The sequence below is a fragment of the Pocillopora verrucosa genome, chromosome 9 (genome assembly GCF_036669915.1).
Source record: "Pocillopora verrucosa isolate sample1 chromosome 9, ASM3666991v2, whole genome shotgun sequence".
NCBI classification, from domain to species: Eukaryota; Metazoa; Cnidaria; class Anthozoa; order Scleractinia; family Pocilloporidae; genus Pocillopora; species Pocillopora verrucosa.
In genome coordinates, this window is record NC_089320.1 from 17,671,160 (window position 1) to 17,695,423 (window position 24,264).

Here is a 24,264-nt window from a genome sequence, read left to right on the forward strand (position 1 = left end):
ACAGGGTAGGGGTAAAAGGTGGAGCTTTCTCACAGAAAACCATGAATGATCAACACGTCCTTATCTCCTTGCAACATAAAGAGGATAACTAATTTACTATGATCGTTGAAAAACCGGTCGTTCCCTATCGCAGTAAATCCTTGGAAAAAAAGAAACATTTTGAGTTAAATCAGTATAAGAGATCTTGCTTAATTTCTACCAGTATAATGATACGATAGCTTAGTTTGAAAAGGCTTGAAACTATATGCCTTCAGCTTGTGGATTATCATAGCGGTATAACGATAAAAAGTGCAGTATTTTGTGTAACTTATCGAATGAGGTGAAGTCTAAGCTCTTTTGTCCATTCCGATATTAGCCGTTTTAACTCAGTGGCTTAGCGACTTGATTCTAGTTACTCTTGCTTTAGATTTCAGGTCTTATTTCAATATGATAGTATGTCGTGGGTAGAAGGCAAATTTTTTCCTCATCATATCAAAAGAACTTTCGCATCTTTGGACATATACTATGTTAGCTGGGTGCCACTGGGCTAGCTCATAAAAACCGGAGAAAGATGTAAAATATTTCTGAGCCTGGCTCTACTCCAACGAGAAGCCGAAATAACACAAAGCCGTTACTGTAGTGTTAAAAGGAAACAGACGGATTTGGGTGACCTGCTTACAACCTTGTTGCCACTCAATCTGAATCATGTGATGACTTATTTGGAAGGCAAAAAATATCTTGTTTATTCATTGCCCCGTGCACTCAACTGAGTGTAAAAAACTGTACATTTGCAAACCTTCCAAACGAATGATCTTAATAATGGTCTGAATTTGGTGGTAACACGAATGTAAACACGCTACCCTTATTCCCGTCCTTGTGACACAGCTTCTGCTAACTATTAAACCTTAATTTGTTGTTTTAGTGGTTCTAAAAAGATGATTATCCGGCACATTTTCCTGTCTGTGAGAATAGTGCGATTTTCTAAGATATTCCAGAGCAAACTGCACTTGAAAAAGAGTTACCATGTTTTCCCCTTGCATCCCAAGTAATGGTCTTCAGATGACGTGCTGATCTCGTACCCGAATCTTACTCCATGTAACTGACCGTGAGGAGTCTGATTTGCTTTGCACTACCATGTGACTTTTGACTGAAACTACTGAAACTACTGAGGGGGCTGAGTCAATAAAACACCGACTCAATTTCAGTGATACACCTTAGTAATAATTACACCTTAATAAACTATAAAACAAAGAATGTTCTTAAGACAATAATTGTCCTGTGTTTAAACGGGACAATCTGCTGGATTTAACAGCCATATGGTTTCCCATGAAGCCTTTTACACTTTGCAACCCAAGAGTCGTGGAAAGCCTTATAATCTTGTAGAAGTTCTTCCAGATCTCCCTCAGTTGGGTTGGAGGCCTGGTCATCAGCCGTGTTTGTTTGCTTGACCAACTCAACGTTCTGGTAGTTGTTCTCCTCTCTCAGTCGTTTCGCTGCAGTAAAAAACAATGCTATCTTTTAGCAATGCATCATCCTGTAGGATTAAAAGATTGCGGGAGTTCTATTTTGCGTTTCTTGAGGACTATCCCTAAAAAATGGTAAGTATTAAAACCTGCAACTACATATCTTCATATAACAAATGCTGCAATCCAATTGGCTACACTACTCGCTTTCTATTCTGTGATTATGGCTGGAGTGAATGGCCTAACTGTGTGCGTTTGGAAACAAGATTTAATAAGAACACGAGACTGCATTATTGAACATCTAGTAGACTTATTCTCAAACAATCAAATTATTCGCTCTCGATTCCTTTGAGTAAAGACTAGTTTGGTCTTCTCCCTCGTCAACTATTATATAATAGAAATCTCGAGTTCTTGATCTAGTTATTTCACAGTGAAGTGTCAAGAGAGATTATTCAGGGAAATAGTCACAGGAGTTCATACCTTACAAGCCTTTTTAATTAAATCAGTATATACATAGCTAAGCTCGACTTACGCTGCAGATATTTCTTAGCAAGAACCTCGTACAGCAGCCCAGCGATAAAGAGTAATCCCAGAATGGCGACACCGCAGTACACAATCAGCTTGAAAGCACCTTCTTCGTAAAATAACTTCTCAGCTGCCATCACCTCTTCACTGATCGAGTCTGATGGATTCTGGAAACAATCAAAGCACGATTAAATGGTTCGAACTGAAGAGTAACAGATGATTATGTGGTGTGAACGTCCCGGTTAGGGTATTCCTTAACAGGGACTGTTGCCATTCCCAGTTTCAGGACTCTGGCGACGAAACTATTTTTGAAATTTTAGAGTTCGTCTGCATGGAGACATAACTTTTTCCCAGCCCATTTTTTTTTAGCAAGGAACTGTAAAACGTAAAGTGGTGTGCATAGTGGTATCTCTCTCTCCTAAAAAAACATGCAAATGAAAAAACTTTTTATTACTTTTCAGCCGCCATGATCCACAATAGTATACGTAGTTTATTTGGTGTTGATAATTTCTCCGAGGAAAGACCAAAAGATAAGTATTCCAACCGGAGCAAGTAAAATGGACCACATGATATTTTTACCCTCTTGAGTAAAGCGTGTAATTTAAAAACCTTGTTCAATCAAGCAAACAAGTCAACATGTAAACAAGTCAATTATTCCCTTGTCAAAACAAGTCAAAACAAGTCATCAAGCAAACAAAAAACGAACAAAACACTTACTTTCAAGGGCTTGAGGTGATCAGCGATTCTCTGAAAAACTTTTCTCGGGTAGTTTTCAAGATAACGCCTAGCGCAATCTGCCATGCGCGTTGAATTTCCCGCCAAAACCATACCATACGTCACCGGATGTTCAATCGTTCGCTCAGTCCTGATTGGATGGCTTTTAATGAAGTCCAAGTGCGCAGTTATCGTGAAGCTGTCCACGAATGCTCCGTCAATTTTCGATTCGATTAAAGCGTGCGTTACACCGTATATTGTGGGAAAGACTGTACATAGAAAAGAACACGTGAAAATCGTGACGTTTTTAATTTTAGATTGCTGTTTTCTCTTAAGTTTGGAACGGTTCTTGTGTTTATAGCAAAGGAAGATGACGCCTCACCGAAGCAATCATTGATCGAAAGATAGTTAAACTTGACCATCGTTAACAGAAAACTTCAAACAATACAAGATGAAATTTAAGATTAAGCTGAACCTAAAAACGGAGTGTTACTTAGTTACACGAGGCTGCGTGCGCGCTACATGCGCGGTTCGAGCCTCCCGATCTTGTTGTATAATTCACAAGTATTGCTGTAAGGAAAAATCAGGTGCTGGTCACTCTTTCGGGTTCAAGGGTGAATGAAACTCTATAACATATATATCTTACTCTTCATTTCTGCATTCATCAAAACTCCCAGCTTGTATTCCTCACTGCCATTTACGACTCCAATCTGCGATTGTAAAATAACGTAACAAAAGTAACAAGAGCTGTAAAGTATAAGCTTAACTGTATTTTAAGACGTCATTTGCAACTGACGTGAAAAGAGTGTGCATCATGATTTAAACGCAGTCGTTTCACCTACGCAGTTTAAAGGTGATCAATAATATTTTCTCACGCTATTATTTTATTATTTCAACCGATGACAAGCGAATATTTTTAACCCCTTAACTCCAAAGATCTGATTGGTAATTTCCTTGTAAATTAGTTGCGAGTTATGGTATTAGATCAGGATGAAAAACTTTTACCTGATAATTTGGAATATTCTCATAACCGGTTTGCCGGAGAATGTATAGAAATTATAGAGAGAAGCTACATAGTGGCCACTTTTAGGGTTGTTATCACCAAAAACTATATCGCCGCTTCACAAGCAGTCCTATGAGGAACACTCTCAGGATAGTTCCTTTTGAGTAGGTTTGCCCCTGCTGAAGCGTCGGCCATATCTGGATAATTCTGGAAGATTCTTACCTCCTCCGCTGCCGTCGCGCACACCCATATTAAGCAAGGAAACGCGCCCTTACGACGAGGTCGTTGAAGTTAAAAGAAAGAAAAAAAAAAGCAGATCAAATCTTTACTTACCAGCGATCCATGGATGGGGAAGTGAGGATGGGTCGTGGCTGCAAGCGAAGCTGTTACCATAGCAATAAAGATGGATATTATTACAAGACCGGTGATTATCCACACAATGCAAAACACTCGGCCAAGAAGGGATTTGGGAGAACGATCTCCGTAGCTGTTGAGAAAAGTGCCTGAAATTATTATTGCCTTACATCTTGAGAGAAAGCACGAGACTGCTCAAAAGATTATTGAACAGGCGTTACCTACCCGACTGTTGTCATGGTAACCAATGCCCACCAGAATCCTTCCCAGACTCCTTTCCTAAAGGACTGAGGGAATTCTTGCGGATTTTGGCGATGATCCTTAAAAGTAAAAGATGTTTACAAAAAATGATAAATAATTCTTTCGAGCATGGAACAGAGTAAAATCTGAGTCCCTCTTTTCAATTCGATACCGATTGATCTACCGAGAAGTCCGGGTCAGAGAACTCTTTGAGTTGAATCCAAAAGCTCTAGTTCTTGCAATGATAATAATAATTGGATGATAATTATATTTTTAAGTTCAGTTGGGAGTTCATCGAATATCTTGGATACTCCACAAGTAGGTGAACTTGAGTTATTTTCACTGACTTATACAGAGGAGAAAGGGTTGAGAAGGCGCCCAAAGGGAGAGGGGTGGACAACCCTAAATCTACAGTCAACAGACCGGTAAATATCATGTGTATTGCTCACCAAGAACCAAATGATGATACCAGAGAAAGTAGCCGTGAGAAGAATAAACACCATGATGGGCCAGGCCTTCAGAATGGTCGCAGCAATGGCATGGGTCTTAGTGGTTCTTTCATTCCCATCATACGCCAGGAACACCACACTGGGTACGTGCACTAGCGGAATGAAAGGGTGATCCCGAAACGACTTTGTTCCCTCGGGCGCGTGAACTGGAAAGGTAAAGTCGTATTCGTTTACGTCATCGCTTAGGAAACGATCCTCTGCCTCCAGCGGCGTTTTTAACATCTTGGCAAATTTTACTTTGTCCATCCCACCCTGACAGCAGTAGTCCAGTGTGTCTGCTAGTATAGAGGGGAACATACCACGGAGGTGGAGGGATTTACCTCCCACGGCAAAAGAGACGTAAGGATGATAGCTGTGAAACCCCACGGATATTGGACCTTCCGGATCTCCAAAACACCTGTTGTCCAAAGATACCTGCCTGGTTATATTCTTCAGCTTTTCAAGGTCGCTGCCTTCATTCTTCCTATTCAAGTCAAGTCGTTTCATGGAAATGAGAAAGCCGTCAGTGGAGTCATTCTTGATTTTCGACCATGGAAGGAAGAGGCCTTGAGCGAGGAAAAACTGTGACACGAGAAGAGCGGCGGAAATTACCACGAAGGACAGCTTCATGTTGCAGTGATAACCTGTGCAACAGGAAAAAAAACAAATTCTCAATGTCTTCTTCTCTTAGAAGATACTGCTACGTAACTACCAGTATTGGTTTTTTATCGTTATAACTCCAATGCATCTCAATTTTGATTGGATCTCAGGATTTTAGGGGTTAATGGTTAGAGCGCAATCTTGAAAAGTGTGGGGAGTTATTTCGCTGAGTGAAAATTGCTACTGTAAAGCATCAATCGTTATTGCTGCTCACAAATATAGAGTGAAAATAGTTCAAACCCTTAGAGTTAAAATTTTTTTATCGCTAAATAGCAAATCGTTTCAATACAAAATGATAAATTTCCAGTGTTAAATCTCAATCGTTGGCGCTTACATCAAATCGCTGGTTTAAAAAAAATCGCCGGCGTTTTAATCTGAGTCATCAAAGCTACACTGCTTTGATGCCAGTAAAGAAAACTCTGCGTTCGAGCCAAGAGGCTCACATGGCGCCGCAAAGCTTATCCAATCTCCATAACGGGAAGGTACAAGGAAGGCAGTTACTTCCCCTTGGATGCGATGTTAGTTCCTAACAAGTTACCAGTCAGCACTTACGATTCGTTTTAACACCAGCGATTCATATTTTAGTCACAATTTGTATTTTTAGGCGCAAAAAGCCCTGTATAAAATATACTGGAAGAAATGCATCTGGCACAGTATACCAGGGTTTTTCAACTTTTAAGCTACGACTACACATTTAACAAAAGAAAAGAATGGGCCTTATCCTCCTTCCCTAGCAGGAAGCAACTTAAATAACCACTACTCCATCTTAATGGAATGCCAATCCAATATTCTGTGAGTGTTTCCCAATGATTTTCTGGTTTAATCATTTATACTCGCAGTTGTAGAGAGGCGCTGTAAGTTTAAAGTGTATTGTACGAGAGGTCTTCGCGATGACTATGGCGAAGACTCAAGTGCGCCGACGCGTCTCCTATTCCGATTTCAACATCATTTTATTATACTTTTATGCCGTTCTGTTGATTTTGTTTCTGCTTTAAGAATACGAAAATAATTGGAGCCTTTTTATATTTGTGTTTCACTGTGGGAGACGCTCTAAGTTAACGTTTGGTGCGTAGGACTCCTAATCCTAATGTTTGGGTTTAAAGCGTAGGAAGGCCGAAGTGTTGTATCTTTGGGTAAGACACTAAAATCTCACAGAGCTTCTCTCTATCCAGGAAGAAAAAGAGTACCTGTGAACTTTCGAAGGAACCGAAAACCTTAAGAGGAGAACTTGCCATCGAGTAACGGAATTGGAAACGGGATAATCTGAATTTTTTAACTGTGCTAATCGATCTGTCTTGTATACAGACTTACCCTATTTTTGTATTTGAGGTTTCGTGATTTTAAATGCTCCGTAAATGAAAATGTTGTTTATGAACACTTAAATAGAAAGCCTTGGAATATATGTAAGACCTGTTAATTGAAACGATTATTGAACATACCTAATTATTCATGAACTTGGAGCTCATAAGTCTCATATGATGTCAAATTTTGATGAAGCCTCATTAATTTAAGAGTTACTCCAAGAATAAGGTTTAATAAATGCTTGCATAATTAAAAAGGATTGAAAAGGAGAATGAGTATAGGAATCGAGCGTTCAAAGATTTTGAATTGGCGTTTATGTGGATTCAAATGAACGAGAAAAATTTTTGTTTTTAGGGCACTTGGAGCGGAAACCCCGCAGAGCACACTACCTTAACAGTTTAATTGCATAAAAAGAAAGCTCCACTCGAAAAAAGTTCACTAATTACTCGGCTTCAGGTGAAAAAAAAACCCACGCCAACAGTGAATTATTGAGTCTAGTGGCTGCTAGAAGCCCTTTGAGTCGTGACATACCGCAAGAAAAAAACCTCTCAGATTTGGTAACATCAATATTGCTTCTTGTTACGTTTAGAATGATACGGGGTAAAACAATCTTGCGAACAGAAGAATATCTTTAATATTTTACTTTCCAACACTAAAGCGTGGGCTTTTTTACCAGGATTCCTTTAAGATGATGATTTTCCTCAGTTATTATTCAAGACATCTCTGGCCGAAGGAACACTCGAAGGAACAATTTAGCTATAGCTGACACTAATAGTTGCGGTTTTTATTGTTTGTTTGGTTTCACAAGTTGTTAAAGCCAAAATATCGATGTTTGCCGTAGATAGTTCTAGTTCTGAATTGTTTTTTATAGAAAAATTCATCTTCGTTCCCACAAACACAAACAACTATGTTAATCAGATTTTTTTGGAAAATTTATTAGGTCAAGCTCATTTTTTTCTTTAGCTTACTCAAAATTAAAAGAAGGTTGGCTTAGCTTATTTCGTCGTGCCATGCTGAGTGATTGAAATTTTGAAATTGTCAGTACAGTGTATCATTTAAGCTTTCGATTTTAAATCGCGAAAAAATTAAAAGGATAGATTTTACTACACTAAGAACCCGTTGCGATATGCATTATCAACTGAAACAATAGATTGGTAACGGTGACCGGATCTATGTAAAGAATATATAAATCTCAAACTAAGGAAAAGAGAAATATAACGATGTGAAAGTGGAATTTTTTTAATACTATGGAAAACTTCAGAGTTGAATGCTGACAAATGCCAAAGTAAACTGACGAACATTTTTAGGAAAATTTTCCTCCTTTATATCTAGCTTATTAAAGTTTCTGAATTGTGAAAAGAACTCACGCTGGCCGAAAGCTACGACCTCAAGCTATTAAGCTATGAAAAACAAGCATCTTGTGATTTTCATTTTCTACGTTCAGCTAAAACTTCCGTATCCAGTAATTTCCGTTTGCTCATAAGACTAAACTGATCCGCAGTTAACTCATCGAATGACAACGGTTTCGATTTCGTCACAAAATGTCGTTACGCGTATCGATCGTTTTGTTTATTTTGGAATGAGTACCTTGTACGAGCGTGAGTGCTCGGTGGAGACATACTAAAACATTGCCTTACCTCCAATGACTACGACGTAATTCGCCGGCTCAGGTTATTTCACCCTCAAATGTTTGCTCTGAGATAAGAAGTGTCCCCTCAAATGTTTTCTTTGAGTTTTGCCTCCGTTAATTGTTTGCGATTTACGGATGAATCGCGCTGAAAAATAAAATGTGCCCAATTTATTATCCATATCCTGCACGCGAACACCATGCAATATTAATAAAAGTTTATTATAATTGTCGCCATTCAAACCTGAATTATGCAATGTCTGCAAGGGGTCCAAGTATAGAAGACGATATACCCTGAGGGAATGAGATTGCAGATTGGAGAACATCCCCAAACATCGAACCCAGGCTTGAAGAAGGAAACCATGATAGCTTAAGCATTATTTGTAAATCGTTCATCAGGGGAAACCATATTTCAGAGGATGACGGCTTTTAAGTATATTGAATACTTTACAAGCGCTAAATATTGCATGTGTATAAATCACTCTTCGGAACAAACTAAATTTTAAAAAAAAACTAATCAGGAAAAAAAATCAACAGACTTTAAGGCGTCTCAAATAAATGTTTTTATAAAACCACCAACGATTTCGTCAGGAAAGGAACATTATTAAAAAAATTATTAATAAAAACGTGAATATTCACACTTAGAGCTGTTTAATTACGTATTGAAAAGCGGCAATCATATCCTTTTGGAACTCATGCTTAATTTTACGCCACCAAATATTGTGAATGAAAAATTTCATGACGTATGCGCTTGAGAAAATCGTTCATTAACATGCTGGAAGGTGGTGCAAACATAAGGCAACACTTATTTCATTTTGGTATAAAATGGCTTGCCAGATTTGCCCCGAGGGAGTTGGACGCCTTCTATGGTCATCAAGCTGCCTTAAAAAATCTTTGATATTACTTTCCTCTCAGTTACGAAGTCGAGCCTTCAGATTACTTCCTATCTATAGCCATATTGAGAAGTTAGAGTTTTAACTTTTGTGGTACTCCTCAGAAGGTCCAACGAACAAGAAGGCGCAACTTTTAATGGCATCAACGACAACACCATTGAATTGTTGATCGTGAGGATGTGATAGATTATTTGGATTATAAATCTTTGCAAATCTCAAAATATTAAAATTCCACTATGAATATCTTATTGGCTCCAAACAGGGAACTTGTGGAACGTACCCAGTTCTGACCCCTTTCGATATATCTTTTATTGTCTTTCAAACCAAACGCTCCCTTCGCTTTATGTTAGAGAGTTTTTAATTTTGTCCTCGCTATGCTGGAAATTTTAAGGTAGTTATGAATTATAGATAGACATCATGTTAATGGCCCCTTCAAAAATTACCTATCAAAAACTAAGATATATTATTTATGCAAGAATATTTTCCTTTTCCATTCCCATTCTTGTGGTTGCAATCAGCTTAGCCTGCGAGTGAACAGCTCCATTTACGGTCAAGATAACGAAAATATAAAGCTGGAGAGCGAAAAAGAAGGCTACCCAAGTAACTTAATTGAACTTTTTTTTTTCAGTACAGGAAACTTAATTTTACTTGCATAAGACGAGAGACGTCAGACCCCTTAAAAACCCCACAGGCATTTTTTCTATCGTTAAAATATGATTTCTGAAAATTCTGTCAATGAAGAATTAGAACTAATCCTTCATAGTATTTTATAGATGTATCATTCCGTAAATGTTGTGCATATTGCAAGAGATGTGTTTAGTTTTTTAAAAGGCCTGAGTGAGTTGCACCCCTGGTTAAAATATAGGTAAAGAATGCGTAAAAGGTATTTTAGATGCAAAAATAACAAATCGCTAGTCATACAGTTTTGTTTCGAGACTTGTCACTCGACTAATGGCTCAGAGAGAAATTTAAAGACAGTATTTTCTACTTCACCACAAAATATTTAATTTGCGCTCTTCAGCCGCTTCCTGACCCGCAATTCGAGGTTCAGTAAACGTAAACAGAAGCGCATAGGCTTCTGAAGAAAAGACACTTTCTTATTTAGCTTTATTGCTACCATAAAAACTCGCGTGCTTCTGTCGATAAGGCGGCTTAACGTGCGCAATTCAGTATCTATATTTCTCGAATATAATTCTTTTATTTTTCACTTTTACGAAAGGTTCTAGTTCTTGTTTCTTTGCAGAAATAACGTAAGGAAACATGTCTGTTGAGTGAACTTCTCGTCGAACGAGTTTTTCTATTACATTTTGTGCGCCTTGGAAGAAAGGACCTAACTTTCTCAAATTAGCAATTTCCAATTGGTGTAAATCTTCCACAATGTTAACCACGTTCTTGTGGGTTTATTTCTCACATTTTGGTGCAAATAATTTATTGTGGTTACCCTCACGCTGAAAGTTATTCTGCACCTCACAGAAAGCAAATGGGAAGCTATACCTGAATCAGATCCGTTCACTTTTGTTAAACATTTACGTCACTCACCTCCTTCTCTTTCGAGGAGTAAAAAACTCACTCTGTTTCGCAACAGGCTCCAAGCTTTCGTTTCTGAATCACGTTCGGATATATAGATCTATATACACTCAACTCGATTTAGATTAAGCTATCCGTCATAATGTATAGTATTAACCTGTAATCTTGCAGACTTTATGTTTTAAACCTCAAAAATACATGGCACTCATCGATGTTTGATGTAAATACGAGTCCAGAGTTGTGGGAGGCAATACATATATCATATGAAACATCTCTTTTTCCGGAGACTTTTATGTAAAGCTTTGAAAACAAACATGATGATAAAAAAGCCGACAGTCACTTGTGTCCGGATATTGAGTAGATTACCTTCACTTTCCAACCATAAAGAATGTCTCTCTACGTGAATTAGAGCCTTAAAGTTAAGCTACATTTCATTCAGAATTCTTGAGTCACGGAAGAAAATAGAACAAAGTTACTTTTAAAAAAATAATTAGTCAAAAACCAAAGTCTTCCAAGAAAATAAAATTATACTTAAAAAAAAATGAAATTGATAAACATTTTTCACTTAACTTAAATGAATTTCTTAAGATTAAACTTAAAGAATTCTTCAGATGTGTTTATTTAAATGAACGAATCGAGCGCGCTAATGCAGCAGAGTCTGCAAAATGAAAAAAATCTTGAGAAAATTAGTTTATAAAAATTTGCAAGCAAGGAAATTAGACAAACTATTCAGCAGTTATATACATTGTATCGATTATTATGTAAACAGAAATGCTCTTTTTGTTGTAACAAGCGTCATATCTTCAAGTATAGTTTTAACTTCAGAGGTATATGAAAAAAAAAATGTTTTTGAGATGGCATTTCCGTCGGTGTGCGGTTAGTGCGAGAGTGCGAGGGATGGCTGTAAAGGTAAACCAGACAAAACAACAGCGGGATCCTTGAGTAAGACCGATAAATTTCAAATGTATGGTCGAGTATCTGAAAAGAAATTCTATTTGAAGCACTCCATGTGGCATGGGATTTGGGTAGAAGATTACAATGTCAAGTCAAGTTCAGGCACATCTTAATGACAACGTCTAAAAATCGTACCATCGTTAAAATGAAAAGGAAGCAAAACGCCTTGAGCGACATAAAAAATTACTTTTGACTTGAGAAAACCACAAAATGTAAGTTAGGTAAGGTAAGAAAAAAAAAAAAAAGCCCAAACGGTGAGCGTGGAGAAGATTGATACGCATTGCAAATGGCGAACTTGCAAACCTAAGATAATTTATTGACGATAGCCAGTCAATAACATGGCCGCTTTAACATAAGAAGCTCTATTCCGTAACATTTGATCAAGCTGCACTTCCTTTTGTTTTCAGACATCTCGGGGACTGTTGCATATTTTATCAGTTAAATCATTTCTCGTTCGTCTCTGTTAAAATTGCGAATTAGCCGAATTTATTTGAAGATTTTTGGATAACAGACACCTTTAAAGAACACCGTCGTACAGAAAACCGCATAAGTATGAAGTACTTTTTAAACTACTGACCAGAACTGATCAAAGGTCGAAGTCATATTTTTATGTTATCTCTTGCTGAATATACATCTGAACAGACGTACGTAACTGGTCAACTCGCTCAAAGAGACATAATTTTCTCTCTAATGTTGAGTTTGAAAAACCTCTATCACCCATATTTACAAAAAGTCGGGGCAGATGGTGTTTCAAACGGAACAAACATTTGTTTACATTTGGTAAAAATAGTTATATAATTAAAAAATATGTAAAACGTCTTCCTCGAGTCTCTTGAGACAAATCCAACTTCACACTCAGTAGAATTTCGCGTTCTGACGCTTCGTGAGCACATTTTGGTGAACTTAGCCACAAAGTACCCATTAAATAGCTTCACATAAGACAACCTGCGTGCATACTGCTAGAATTAGCGACTCAGCTGAACGTCACTTACGAAGTCAAATCAATCTTAGAAATGAACTTAGTTTGTCGAAGAAAAAGAATTCCCGGGGTTTCGTTTTTGAGCTCATTGCCTCAAATGTTACACGATTCTCAGCTCATTTGCTCCAACTGAAATAGCACGCGATTAGACGGCCTTGCCTACAAGTTCCCTACCTTGAATTCCACAGATCACAGCCGATTCCAACAGAGTGATTCGCCTTGTGCCGTGCGGAATGTCTCGCCTCTCTTTCTTAGGTGGTTTTTAAATTGTTATGAAGCTAATCGCCTCCCTGGAATTTCTTGTAAATTATTTGGCTGTGGGGAAATTTGCGTTAAATATTAATAGAAAAAAATAGAGGTTACAGATATTGTATCATGTGAAAATTGCAAATCTTATTTAATTCTTGCTTTTTTTTAAACTCTTTCTTTTCGAGAAAGACATGTTTTTATTCACATTTTAAGCAAATGAAGTTTTAGAGATTTTGAGCCAATCAAATTCAAAACAAATTTCATTTTATCAAACAGAGGCACACGCCATAACATGGGAAGCTCCGAGCGCCGAAATACCATTAAACTATTTCTTAGAATAAACACAGAGTCGCAAAACTAATTAACCAATAGGGGATTTCCATCTTTAACCAATGATATTCTCACATGAAAGATAAATATCATTAGAAATTCATTCTAATTTCCAAACCGCATAATTGAAAAATTGTAATAAGGCGATAAAGTTATTTGACACGTTCGCTAGGAAAGAAATATCGATAACTGCTTGTGCAATGGAATGTGAGGATTTATTTTAAAAAAAGATAAAAATATTAATTTTTGTTTTGACTGAACCAGACCCAGTTACTACGATCAATTGTTCAATTTTGAATTTTTATTTTTTGTCATTCTGAGCATGATATTTACTATTAGATACTTAAAATGATTTAGAATCTCACCGAGAACATTATTGATATTTACTCTTTTCATTTATTTTATTCATGATTTTCTTGTTCTATTGTATCTTTTTGTCTTACCACTGTCAGTTATGAAGAGGTAGATCCCGGCGTAAAATTGTCCTGAGGAACATAAAATTTATTGCATTAATGAGACACGTAATCTCTCTATATTCTCTCGTCAAGTATTTCGTAAAGTGAATACAAGGGGCTAATATTTTATGTATGCTGTTTCAGTCGATTGTTTTAGGGATATCACATTATCTGCCCATGCAACCGGTGAGTGGGCACTACAGAAGTTATTCTGCAAAATCTAGAGCATTCCTCCATCAAAATTTATAAGGAATAAACATCCTCGATTTTAATTCCTTTGCGTACCTGAAGAGCCAATGAAGATATTATTTATGCATTTTCAAATCAATTTTTAGCTTTTAAAATTCAGCTTAAGATGTGAGCTCACGCAAGTTACTATTATCAGGAGAGTTATCTTAATAAACTTAATGCTATTAAAAGTGTCGTTGAAGGCCAAATTTTACAAGGAAATTATTGCCAATGGTTATAAGAGCTTACTTCTGCATCAAATTAGAGAACTATTTGTTTTGCATGGTAGTGTTACTTTATTTTAGGTTCAATTTAAATACAGTTTGAGCGAAAAAGCTGTGATCTTTCTTTTAGCGAGGTTTCAGGTGTGTGACTGATAAGAAAAACCAACATTTGGCGCAATAGTATGGGTTATCTGGCTTTGATAAAGCTTTTAGTTACAATTAAATCGTTCAAAACTTTCACTTAAGAATATCGTCTCCTTTTTTCAAATATTATCACCTCTAGGATAGTTACCAGTCAAATTAATGATCATTACCAACTGAACTCTCTAACGCGAAATAAAATGGCAGAGAATCTGAATTTCATAACATTTCTTTACTTTTCTTCAGACTTTTTGCAAAGGAAGTCGTATAAACAGCTGTTGTTTACATTTGATGTTTTCAATCCATTAGGCACTTCTTGATAAAGTCAAATGTTAGTCCGACGATTGCTGTGAAGCGATTTATAACGTCATGAGTACAGACAGGAACCCATTACTAAAGTAATGGGCTCCTGGTAAAGAATAGAAAATTAAACCATTTTCAACAAAGAATTCACGCTATTCACTTAATTATTGAGGACGTTTCTTCATCAGAAGCTTTTAAAAAGTGGCAATTTTCAGTTTTACTGTACGTTAAGTGACACTGTCCCTTGTTGACAAAGTTCAACCGTCCATGATACCACAAATGGCCGCTATCGTAGATGCCGTATTGGAAGCCATCTCAGATGACGTCATAGGTTTTGGCGACTGCTCAGTCTCAGAAAATTCGCTTTTCCTCCACAACACAACTAGCTACAACTATAATCATCATGATCATTGAAAGAGTCGTAGTTCGATTATTTTTCTTTGAATGTCACCGTGAGCGTTGTTACAGATACGTTTTTAAACCCCTCAGTGAAAACAGACATGACTGATCTGTAGCAACCGGTATCGCTCATTGCAATGTTTGGGTTTAATCTGCGATGTCGCCGACTGGGAGAAAAGCCCGCAGACGGCGTTGATTACTCTACTGGACTCTTCCAAACACAACTAAAAACAGCCACGGGTGTCACAAATACATGATTTAGGATAAGGGACGAATCGGTTTTTATAGGAACCCCGACATGGATTGTGTTATCTTAATCTTCTACATCCCCTGCCATCCTTGTTCACTCTCGGTTCATCCTTCTTACCGTCCAAATATCTTTTAGCCCTTTCGAAGTTAAAACTACTTTTAACCGTCCCAAAAAAATTATTCAAAATGTTACGACGTAGCGCCTATAATCTAACAGCAAAAGGTTGATTCAAACGCACTGCCCAATACAAGACAAGGTATTTAATGGCTGATATATTTTACTCATTTATGTATTTCCGTTTTTAAATCACTAACAAACGAGAGTTTTTGACAAGTAATCAGTAACAAGCTTCTTTCTCAGCGGACAAAATTGAATTTTACGAGAAGATCGGCAATCGCGCGGACAAGAAAGAAAGCAACAAATGGCGTCTTTAGGGGTTGACGGCATTTAATTAAACTGAACTAAAGAAGGAAATCAGCAAAATTTAACTTATTGTCTTTTTTGTTCTCATTCCGATCCTAGTTTTTCCTATATATGTCAGATGTTCCGATGTAAAATTTCCAAAAAGGATGCGTACTATAAATTGGGATTGCACTGATGTATTACCCATTGGTTTTTGACACTACAGTATTCAGCCACCGTGGAACACTGGTGGCTGAATCTCTAGGAATAGTTTGTCAAAGTAAGCTGTAATTCATTTCATTTCTGCCAAAACTCAACCTAGCTTTCTCCCATTTTTCTATTCACTTCTTCTATACAAATACGAAGAAACTATTCACCTCTGAACAAGGTTCTGAAGGAAGCGATGAAATAATGTAGTTTTACGAAGTTGATTGGGGATCAAAAAATTGGCTTACGGGCTAAGGTACATGAACAGTGTTGTTTTTGTTCACAATGCTAAAACTTGAAAGAACAGTCTGTAGATTAAAAGAACGCTATCCGATACAAGCATAACCAGCTAACATAATATAAACAATATTTTGATACTGTTAGTTTACTTTAAGCGGTTTAAAGTGGATAGTATTTTAATATGAATTTCAGTACGAAGCCACTTTGTGCTTTTATAGCTTTGAAAACGCTACATGTTTTTATAAACTGGAGGAGGATGAAGCCACTGAAAACGAAGTAAATAAAAATCGCTAAAACATATTCTTCCCCTAGCCTCTTCAGAGCTTTTTTTTGCAAAATGAGAGCTTATAAGCAAGAACAATGATATATCTTACCTATAATCACCTGCACTTTTCACAACAGTGAATCACTTGAAGAAATACATCTGATTTCTGGAAATCATCTTGCCAGAGTTTTGCGCTTGAATAGAGTAGTGATATCTCGATGTGGAAAATATTCCTTATTTATAAAGGTAATTGTGATTGTCCAAGGCCAGCCAAAATAATACCATTATGAGTTGTTTTCGATAAGTTTTTAAGAAGGAAGGCTATTGTCTAATTAATTACCAAAAACATTTGCATGAAACACACTTATCAGTTTTGTTATTGTTTATTTTACACCGCCACCTTAATTATGAGGATGACCACAACGCGGAAACCAATACAAACTGCAGGAAAAAGATTCAGCTGTTTCGTGCGGGAGTGTTTCAGCCCTGTTTTTCAAGCCAGAGTTTTTTTTTTGTTTTTTTGTGATAACCATAAAAGTTCGCTTTTAGCCTAGGGCTCAATTTCGGCAATTATCTGTCTCGTGTCTTAATTATAATTTACACAGCCAGGGAAAAGAAAAGTATTCAAACCATTCTCACCAGTTAATTCCGTAAAAGCAATTATGACTGTGACTGCGAAAAACATGATGAAAGTGAGACATCATCATCATCTAGCTCTACATCGTCCGCTGAGGCGAAATTCCGGATAATAGATACGCTTGCAAATATTTATTTTTATTTCGCATCTCGCTTGGTTGGTGAGCAAACAGTGTTCTAGAAAGATATATCAATTAACTGCAGGACGCAATTCCGGTATCCAACTTTGCAAACAAATTTAATTACTTGGCAGCTGTTGATGTTGTCGTCTTTATGGCGGTGACGGATATTCTTTTCATCATACCTCATATTCATATCTAAATTGATGCTTTCGTTAAATTAATCTTATTGTTTTGCCTTCTTTCAACAGACTAATTAAACCTTTTGTGGGGTATTATGACCTGAGGAAATTTTTTGACAATTTTGGAAGATGTTTATTTGGCTGTGTAAACTGGCTGTTGTTTAACTACTCATCTTTACTTGAAATCGCAAAGCCACCTGAATTGTTTTTAATTTTACTGGAAACTTCCCATTCTAATAAAATTTTGATATTCAAATTAATATGTAATAAACTTCTTTTTTGAAAAGGAGCATCTATTTAGGCAACTATGGAGAAAAACCAAAAGTGAAGCTTTTAATCGACGTTTACCTAAAATTATCAAGAAACTTGGGTGGCAACTTTGAAATAAGGGTAGCAACTTTCTGGTATTCCAGTGGCCAACTTTTCAGCACAATCGGGACAGGCTTAGACCTCTACATAGACTTGAAATTTGAGTGATCAATAGTTCGGGCCAAAGACAGTTTTGTCTATACCATTTCCGGCGATATGATTGGTCTTGACAAAACCAAAACAAACTGACGTGGCCGAGAGAGGATTGGGACTATTCTCTTTCTTGCTAACTTTTCCTATGCTGTAATGCGAAGGGGACTGCAGAACAGAATTGACAACAAAGTTCAAGATAGATATCACTGACTTATTTATTTCTATGTTGAAAATCTAATTTTCGACAGACATTTCAATTCGGTTCTCTCACCCCGCATGTGTTGCACGTACACTGACTTACTTTGCACGCACTTTTGTCATCTAATTCGATCTGTTTCCGGTGAGATGTCTTTAGGTCACCTCGTGGAAGGTAGTGACGACTGAAAGTATATTTATACTTCTGTCTCATGGGAAATTTCAACGTGAATGTTAAAAAAAATTTTTTTCGTATTAGAATTCGACTTCTGCCGCTCGACTTCTGCTTTTAAATGTGAAGCACATATATTGAGATTTACCGTAATATTTTTCGTTTTTCTCAAACAAAATCGTACACCGTTTCATAAAAATGACAGCACGTGTGTCTTCAACCGCCTCAAAAAGTCATCGCAGCTCGACTTAAATTCATGACTTCTCGCACATATTTCAGCCGACGCCGTTCAAACCGCTCTTACGCGACATTCTGTACTCTCAAGTGACCTAGGTCCCAAGGGCCATACATCTCAGAGACAAAAACGTGGGGCTTGCCCAAGTTTTTGAAATTGGACCCTGACGTCATATTTCATGACACGCCTGTCTATGGCCCGGACTGATGGACAAAATGCCTATTTCCCCGCAAATGATAGAAATTTTACTTTATTTTTAGAAAACTCGTTTTAAGCAAAAAGAAAGCAAAGAGAAGTTTCAAAAAGGAAGAAAAATACCTGGGCATTTCTCTCTCCAAGGAAAAAATGATAAATGTAAAAAATTTTCAGGAAAGTCGACAGGAAAAAGGGGATACCTTATTTGCAATTCATCACATGGAGCTGTCCTTCAGCGAAAGGGGTCTTGGATTGTTCCGAAACGTATATTGTCACGAAGTGACACAATTACTTTCTTACCACTATAGAAATCTTTCAATTTAGTAAATTTTTCACGAACAATTCAAGTCTCAAGAACAATCCACTATCCAAAGTCATCTGCTTAGTCAAACAAAAACATAGAAGTCTGAAGTAAATATAAAGTAAAATAAATGTATGTATAAAAAATGCGTCCATAGAGGTAAGAATGCGTGTTACCTGGTGTGTAACTTTGTCCAAATGCACATACTTGATAAAGAATAGCTTCTCTGAAGCCGTCCGCCTTTTAAACATTTGCTATCGCTTCTATTAGTTCTTTGTACGATTCGTTTCCTTTATTCTTGACCCGAAACGCTCCACTGCGCTCTCAGTCAGACAAACTTCCTCACCCTCCCCCCCTCCCCCCGACTCGGTAGATAGATAGATAGATAGATAGATAGATAGATAGATAGATAGATAGATAGTTTATTTAAATATACCTAGCAGCCTTGCGGCTGAATTGCGTATATTACAATAATGTAATTAAATAAATATATTATATAACGTATATAAGAATATTCAAAATTATAAACAATTAAAAAATCTATGAGCTAAAACCTATCTATATTTAAAAGCTATATTTACATAATCTACATAGGTTTCTAGGAAACGGTCGTTAATTAACTGTTGTTGTTATATTTAATGGTGGAGGCCATCATGAAGGTGTTTTTAAAACGGTTTGTCCTCCACCGGGGGATTTCGAAACGCCTGTTACGTCTTAAATTGTGCTTTGGATGGTTGGCACTAGGCAACAATTCACGAAGCCTGTGATTGTCGTTTTCGATAATGTTTCTAAAGAGATTGCGGCAGCTGTCTTCCATATAAGCCATGATCGGTGGAATGCCGGCAGCCTCTAAAATCTCGTGATAGTCTTGGCCTGAGCTTATAATAGAGAAAGCTCTTTTTTGAACGCGCTCTAACTCCTGCTGCAAATATATAGGTAATGCATAATAGAAAACAGGAGTCGCGTACGTTAATATAGATCTAATACAGGCCACGTAGAAAAGCACGAGATCTTTAAAGGCTACCTTTGCACTTTTAAAAACTCTTTACACCGACAATTTATCCTTATTAATTATGTAGTTTCCAGATGGTCGACTGGTAATCGTGGGCGCGCAACGAGTGTTAGAGAGGTCATCGAGGTCGCGGGTTCGAATCACTCTATAGGAGTTATTCTTAAACTGGCTTGGGGGCCGAATAACTTCTCCCCGAGTATGATTTGGAGCTGGCGGACAAGGAGTAACTCTCAAACTGGCTTGGGGGCCGAGTAACTCCTCCCCGTGGAATTTGCATTTTGTTTTTGCTGTCTTTTCTATTTTTTTTTCTTATTCTCATGATATTTATCTTCTTCTTTCCTTTTTCTCTTTTTGTTCTGAGTAGTTATCCACTGTGATGTTTTTTCTGATACGGTTTTGGTATGTGTCGGTTGCTTCTTTTTTTTCATTTCTATTTTTTTTGGAATTGCATATCTCCCGATGGGATACAACACAAATGACAGTTGATTTCAAAAGTGTTGAGGACCTGAAAACTTATTCTCGTTCATAGGGGTCAAAGTGTTGGAATAAGTCCTTCAGAGGTAAGAAAAATTTCAACTTTGGGTGGGAAAAAGAAAATACTCAAATAACAGGTGTGACCATGCAGATGAAAATCGTAGATGCATACGGTTAAGGAATATAGATGGGAATATTTTGAACTGCTTTATCGCTCAATCGGTTTACTAATGAGCTCCTGGTTTACTCCCAGAAGTGATCAACAAGTATCTTCATCGTATACTCCCATACTCAAAAGTTGTCATCAAGTAGAAGTTTTTATTTTGATCTAACACCAAATTCCCGTTGCTAATTTACAAAGAAATGAGTTGCTGCTAAAGGGGAGAATTAACAATCAAATATTGGGTGTGAAAGCATTAAAAGAATCGATGTCTTTTAAATGGAATATTTGAATTAAATAGTTTGCTTATAAGTTACTGAAGAAAATACGTAGAGGTTATCATTTAGTCATGATGAGTATTAATTAAGAGTTTTTCTGCGGACATACAGCGTAAGACCAATACCTGATCTTGGGCTTTGACAGGATGGTTCATATAGAGTATCCACGCCAAAACTGTTGACGCTAGCAGATCTAGAACCATTATTACACATACCGTGTCCGAGACTTAGGGTTGACAGACAATCACAGTTATTGTCAGCCAACAGCACCGACTTGACTCCATTCTGCTCACGGTACATGAATGCACGTTGGTCTTTTCTTGGCTCGCTACCGTTCAGCACTTCGGGATTCCACGCAGGTATGCTGTCTACGCTCTCCCCAGGATCTACCTCCTGGTGATCATGGAAAGCACGCCAAGCTGCACTGGCAGCTGAAGCGCTAGAGCTGAAATTCCACTTGTACGTGGTACCTTCTGAGTCAACTGCAAGCATTTCAGTGTGATCTGCCTTAGCATCTGCGGGGAGCCGACCAAAGCAGTACGGATCACGTGGCTCGCAGTAACCAAAGTCGTAAGCAAGGACGTCTTTTTCATCTGATGGCCACGTGGTACCAACGTCATACCACCAGAAGGCTATCCAGTCTCCATCGTCGGACGGAAGAATTCGACCTACGAGTGCAAACAACGAAACACGCTAAAAAGGCCTGGACGTACCACGAAGAGGTAACTAAACCTGGCCAGCGATTTGTATGACTCTCTTTTTAGCTGATTTGGTTTGAAAAAGTAACATCTTTCATAGCGATAGCCAAAGGTTTTCTTATCGAATCTATCGAGTTTATAATAACATCTGCATTTGTTTCATGACTCAAGTGACATGATGCCTTAACCCTGTAACACCCAGGATCTCCGCAGCAATTATCTCTATAATCCGCCATACTATTCTTATAATGTCAGTTTAGAGAATTTGTTATTGAATCAACTATTAATCCCCTGCCTGATATTTCCTTTATTCTCATGACTTGTCTACTTAAATTTCTTGCCTGAAATTCTGTCTTGGTTACTGATAAGAATAAAAGGGTAAAGAGCTTACACCTTCCCATCAAGGGCGTTGAAAATTCAGCCGTGTTACATTCGTCTGCCTATCACATGAAGTCTTAGCTTTCAAGTTATGACTCACATGGCTTTCAGAGTCCTCTTTCATCAATTCTACATGCATTAATAAGCCAAATTCAACTTTAGTGATCATGTACTTAAAAAAAAGTACGCCTTGCATTAAACACGAACCGAGAGCAGCCGGTTAAAAACTATTTTCTTTTTGTACGAAACTTGAACCACTCTTCCTCACCTTCACAGTTTTTCAAAACGTTGTATTCCCAAGGGCAACGACATCGGTAGGTATTTTTTTGGTAGTCTGGGATACATTTCCCCCTGTTTAAACATGGTTGATTGTCACAAGGGCTCTGCAGAAAAGACAGGCAATTAAAGCGTAACAAGAATTCTACATTGTTACAACCATTAAATTCTAATCACAGGCTTAAATCCCAACAGTTCAGCGTTAAAAACTACCCAATTCGCCAATTTCTTATTTAGTTATTAACAGTAGAAGGCTTACAACGGGAAACGACAGTAGAGGTCTATCTCGGGAGATAAATAAAACAAAACTTATTGAATGGAAACCAATTACTTCAGCAGATTGCCAAACAAACCAGAAAAATATTCCTCCTGGAGCGGACACCTTTTCCCAGTTTATCAATTCCATCCAAAACAAACTTTTGTTTTCATTTCACGTATAATACGCTTGTCCGTGACTAGACAAATCTCACCAAGTCATCACTGCTTTGTAAAAACACTCATGTCCTTTCGTTAAACGGTAATTGTGGATCATTTGGCCGAGGGGTAAAAAGGAAACTCTTCCATATTTTCTTCAATCGCTAAACCACATGAATAAATAATAGCCTTAATTTAGCGTGAAAACAAGCAGGCATAGATGTCTGTAGATATTTTCAGTTGAGAGAAGCGAACAGTTAATTTTCTGAGAACGAAGCTGTGAACTTTGAGGAGCGGATTATGTCCAAGGAAAATATGGAAGAACACATTTTCATGCCTTATGGAGGATGTTGAGCTATTGTCTTTTATAAGCTCGCAATAAAACTTTTACAAACAGTGTCCCGTTGAAAACAGATGTTGATTTTCGGAATGACTTTTTGAAACAAAAGTTGATTTCAGTGGATGAAATCGTTGTGGGTCATTAATTTTGGGAAAATTAAGGAGTGATAGATTTACTTAAACAAAAGTTTCGCGATTTAAGTGAAACAGGTAAATCTCGTTTATTAACCAGGGCAGCACGGGCATTGCATTTAAATTATCTTACGCTAAGGACTCTTTATGTTATTCTGAGAATTCTTCTTTCCCTTTTTGTAAAATTGAACTTTAAATTTTGATAAATGGTTTTAAAAGATAAAGATTTATAAATTGCCCCGCGCCAAGAAACTTTGAAGTTTATATCTATAAAATACAAGTTATCAAAACATTTATTGTGGTTCATGCTACAGAGGTGATGTGTTGATTAATGTTTTGAGAACTGTTTTTGACTTACGATGCTTTTTTTCTTTTGCTTGAATAAATAATATGGTATAAAAAAAATCGCATTTAAGCAAACTGATGCGGTTTCGAAAGTGATTTGAATTTAACCCTTTAATAAGACTTTATTTAATTATTTAGAAAAGTACTCTCTTCTTTTCCTGAAAAGTCCGAAAGAAATGTAAAATTTGTTGACTATATTTTCGCCTACTTGGTCATCAGAAAAAGTTCGTAAAGGTTGATAGCAATATGTAGCAAAATCACGTCTGGCAAGAGATCTGTGATGTTTGGTTCTTATTCAAAACGCTTAAAATGGGCCAAACTTTCTCTTACCTTTAGCGAGAAATGCACAAATGCCTCATCGAACTTCATCTTTTCAGGAGAATCGTGCTTGTTAGACTCCAATAGCTGACACTCGGCACCCCCATTTCCGCCATAATTGAGTGATGTACAGCTTTCGTGAACCAAACATCTCTCTAAGCATTCTGCGTACTCATTGGCAGTGCTGGACTGTAGCTGGTTGGTGTCCAGTCTTTGCTTTTCGTGTATGGCAAAATTTGCGAAGCTTATGCCATCGGCAGAATCTCTAACAACTTGCTGCGTTGTCAGAGATATGGAGAAGAGAAAAATAGTAGAAAAGAAGCAGATCATCGAAATTGCTTCCAGATGCGTCATGATCAGCGATGCCCATCTGGCGACTGAGAGAAGCTTCGGAAACACTTATTAGAAACTAGAAATAATTCTTGACGTCATCTGTAACTATAGAGACAAAAGAGTGGCGTCATTCGCGTCAAATTGTTGTCTTTCTGTATCTAACCATAGGAAGACCACGTACAAGATTGTTGAAGTTTTTGTATAAAGAA

The 24,264-nt window shown here is 37.3% G+C and overlaps 2 protein-coding genes across 5 annotated transcripts; both read right to left on the reverse strand.

Annotated features, from left to right (window-relative positions):
- Positions 1-395: 395 nt before the first annotated feature.
- Positions 396-16,673, reverse strand: LOC131775862 (uncharacterized). Of its 4 annotated transcripts, XM_059091984.2 has the most exons (11): positions 16,511-16,673; positions 13,731-13,772; positions 12,883-13,023; positions 8,366-8,503; positions 4,728-5,410; positions 4,264-4,358; positions 4,018-4,171; positions 3,328-3,391; positions 2,685-2,950; positions 1,975-2,134; positions 396-1,472 (listed from the first exon to the last, which is right to left on the reverse strand). In XM_059091984.2, the coding sequence occupies exons 5-11, from the start codon at positions 5,394-5,396 to the stop codon at positions 1,285-1,287; spliced, it is 1,596 nt and encodes a 531-aa protein (XP_058947967.2). In that variant the 5' UTR covers positions 5,397-5,410; positions 8,366-8,503; positions 12,883-13,023; positions 13,731-13,772; positions 16,511-16,673; the 3' UTR covers positions 396-1,284. The 4 variants fall into 4 exon arrangements, with proteins under 4 accessions (XP_058947967.2, XP_058947970.2, XP_058947971.2 ...); XM_059091987.2 differs by lacking the exons at positions 12,883-13,023; positions 13,731-13,772; XM_059091988.2 differs by lacking the exons at positions 12,883-13,023; positions 13,731-13,772; positions 16,511-16,673 and adding an exon at positions 10,788-10,914.
- Positions 16,674-20,813: 4,140 nt separating this feature from the next.
- LOC131775847 (uncharacterized) lies at positions 20,814-24,076 on the reverse strand. Its single transcript, XM_059091956.2, has 3 exons — positions 23,735-24,076; positions 22,167-22,281; positions 20,814-21,490 (listed from the first exon to the last, which is right to left on the reverse strand). The coding sequence occupies exons 1-3, from the start codon at positions 24,074-24,076 to the stop codon at positions 20,904-20,906; spliced, it is 1,044 nt and encodes a 347-aa protein (XP_058947939.2). The 3' UTR covers positions 20,814-20,903.
- Positions 24,077-24,264: the final 188 nt, after the last annotated feature.

What these genes read in the sequence shown, in the direction of transcription:
- LOC131775862 (XM_059091987.2), bottom strand. Translation starts at nt 5,396, where the DNA reads ATGAAGCTGTCCTTCGTGGTAATTTCCGCCGCTCTTCTCGTGTCACAG. An exon ending in GTATCATCATTTGGTTCTTG is followed by an intron (nt 4,359 to 4,727) that starts GTGAGCAATACA and finishes TTTACTTTTAAG; the next exon opens with GATCATCGCCAAAATCCGCA. An exon ending in GATGAATGCAGAAATGAAGA is followed by an intron (nt 2,951 to 3,327) that starts GTAAGATATATA and finishes TTCTATGTACAG; the next exon opens with TCTTTCCCACAATATACGGT.
- LOC131775847 (XM_059091956.2), bottom strand. Translation starts at nt 24,076, where the DNA reads ATGACGCATCTGGAAGCAATTTCGATGATCTGCTTCTTTTCTACTATT. An exon ending in TTGTGCATTTCTCGCTAAAG is followed by an intron (nt 22,282 to 23,734) that starts GTAAGAGAAAGT and finishes TCTTTTCTGCAG; the next exon opens with AGCCCTTGTGACAATCAACC. An exon ending in CGTTTTGAAAAACTGTGAAG is followed by an intron (nt 21,491 to 22,166) that starts GTGAGGAAGAGT and finishes TTGCACTCGTAG; the next exon opens with GTCGAATTCTTCCGTCCGAC.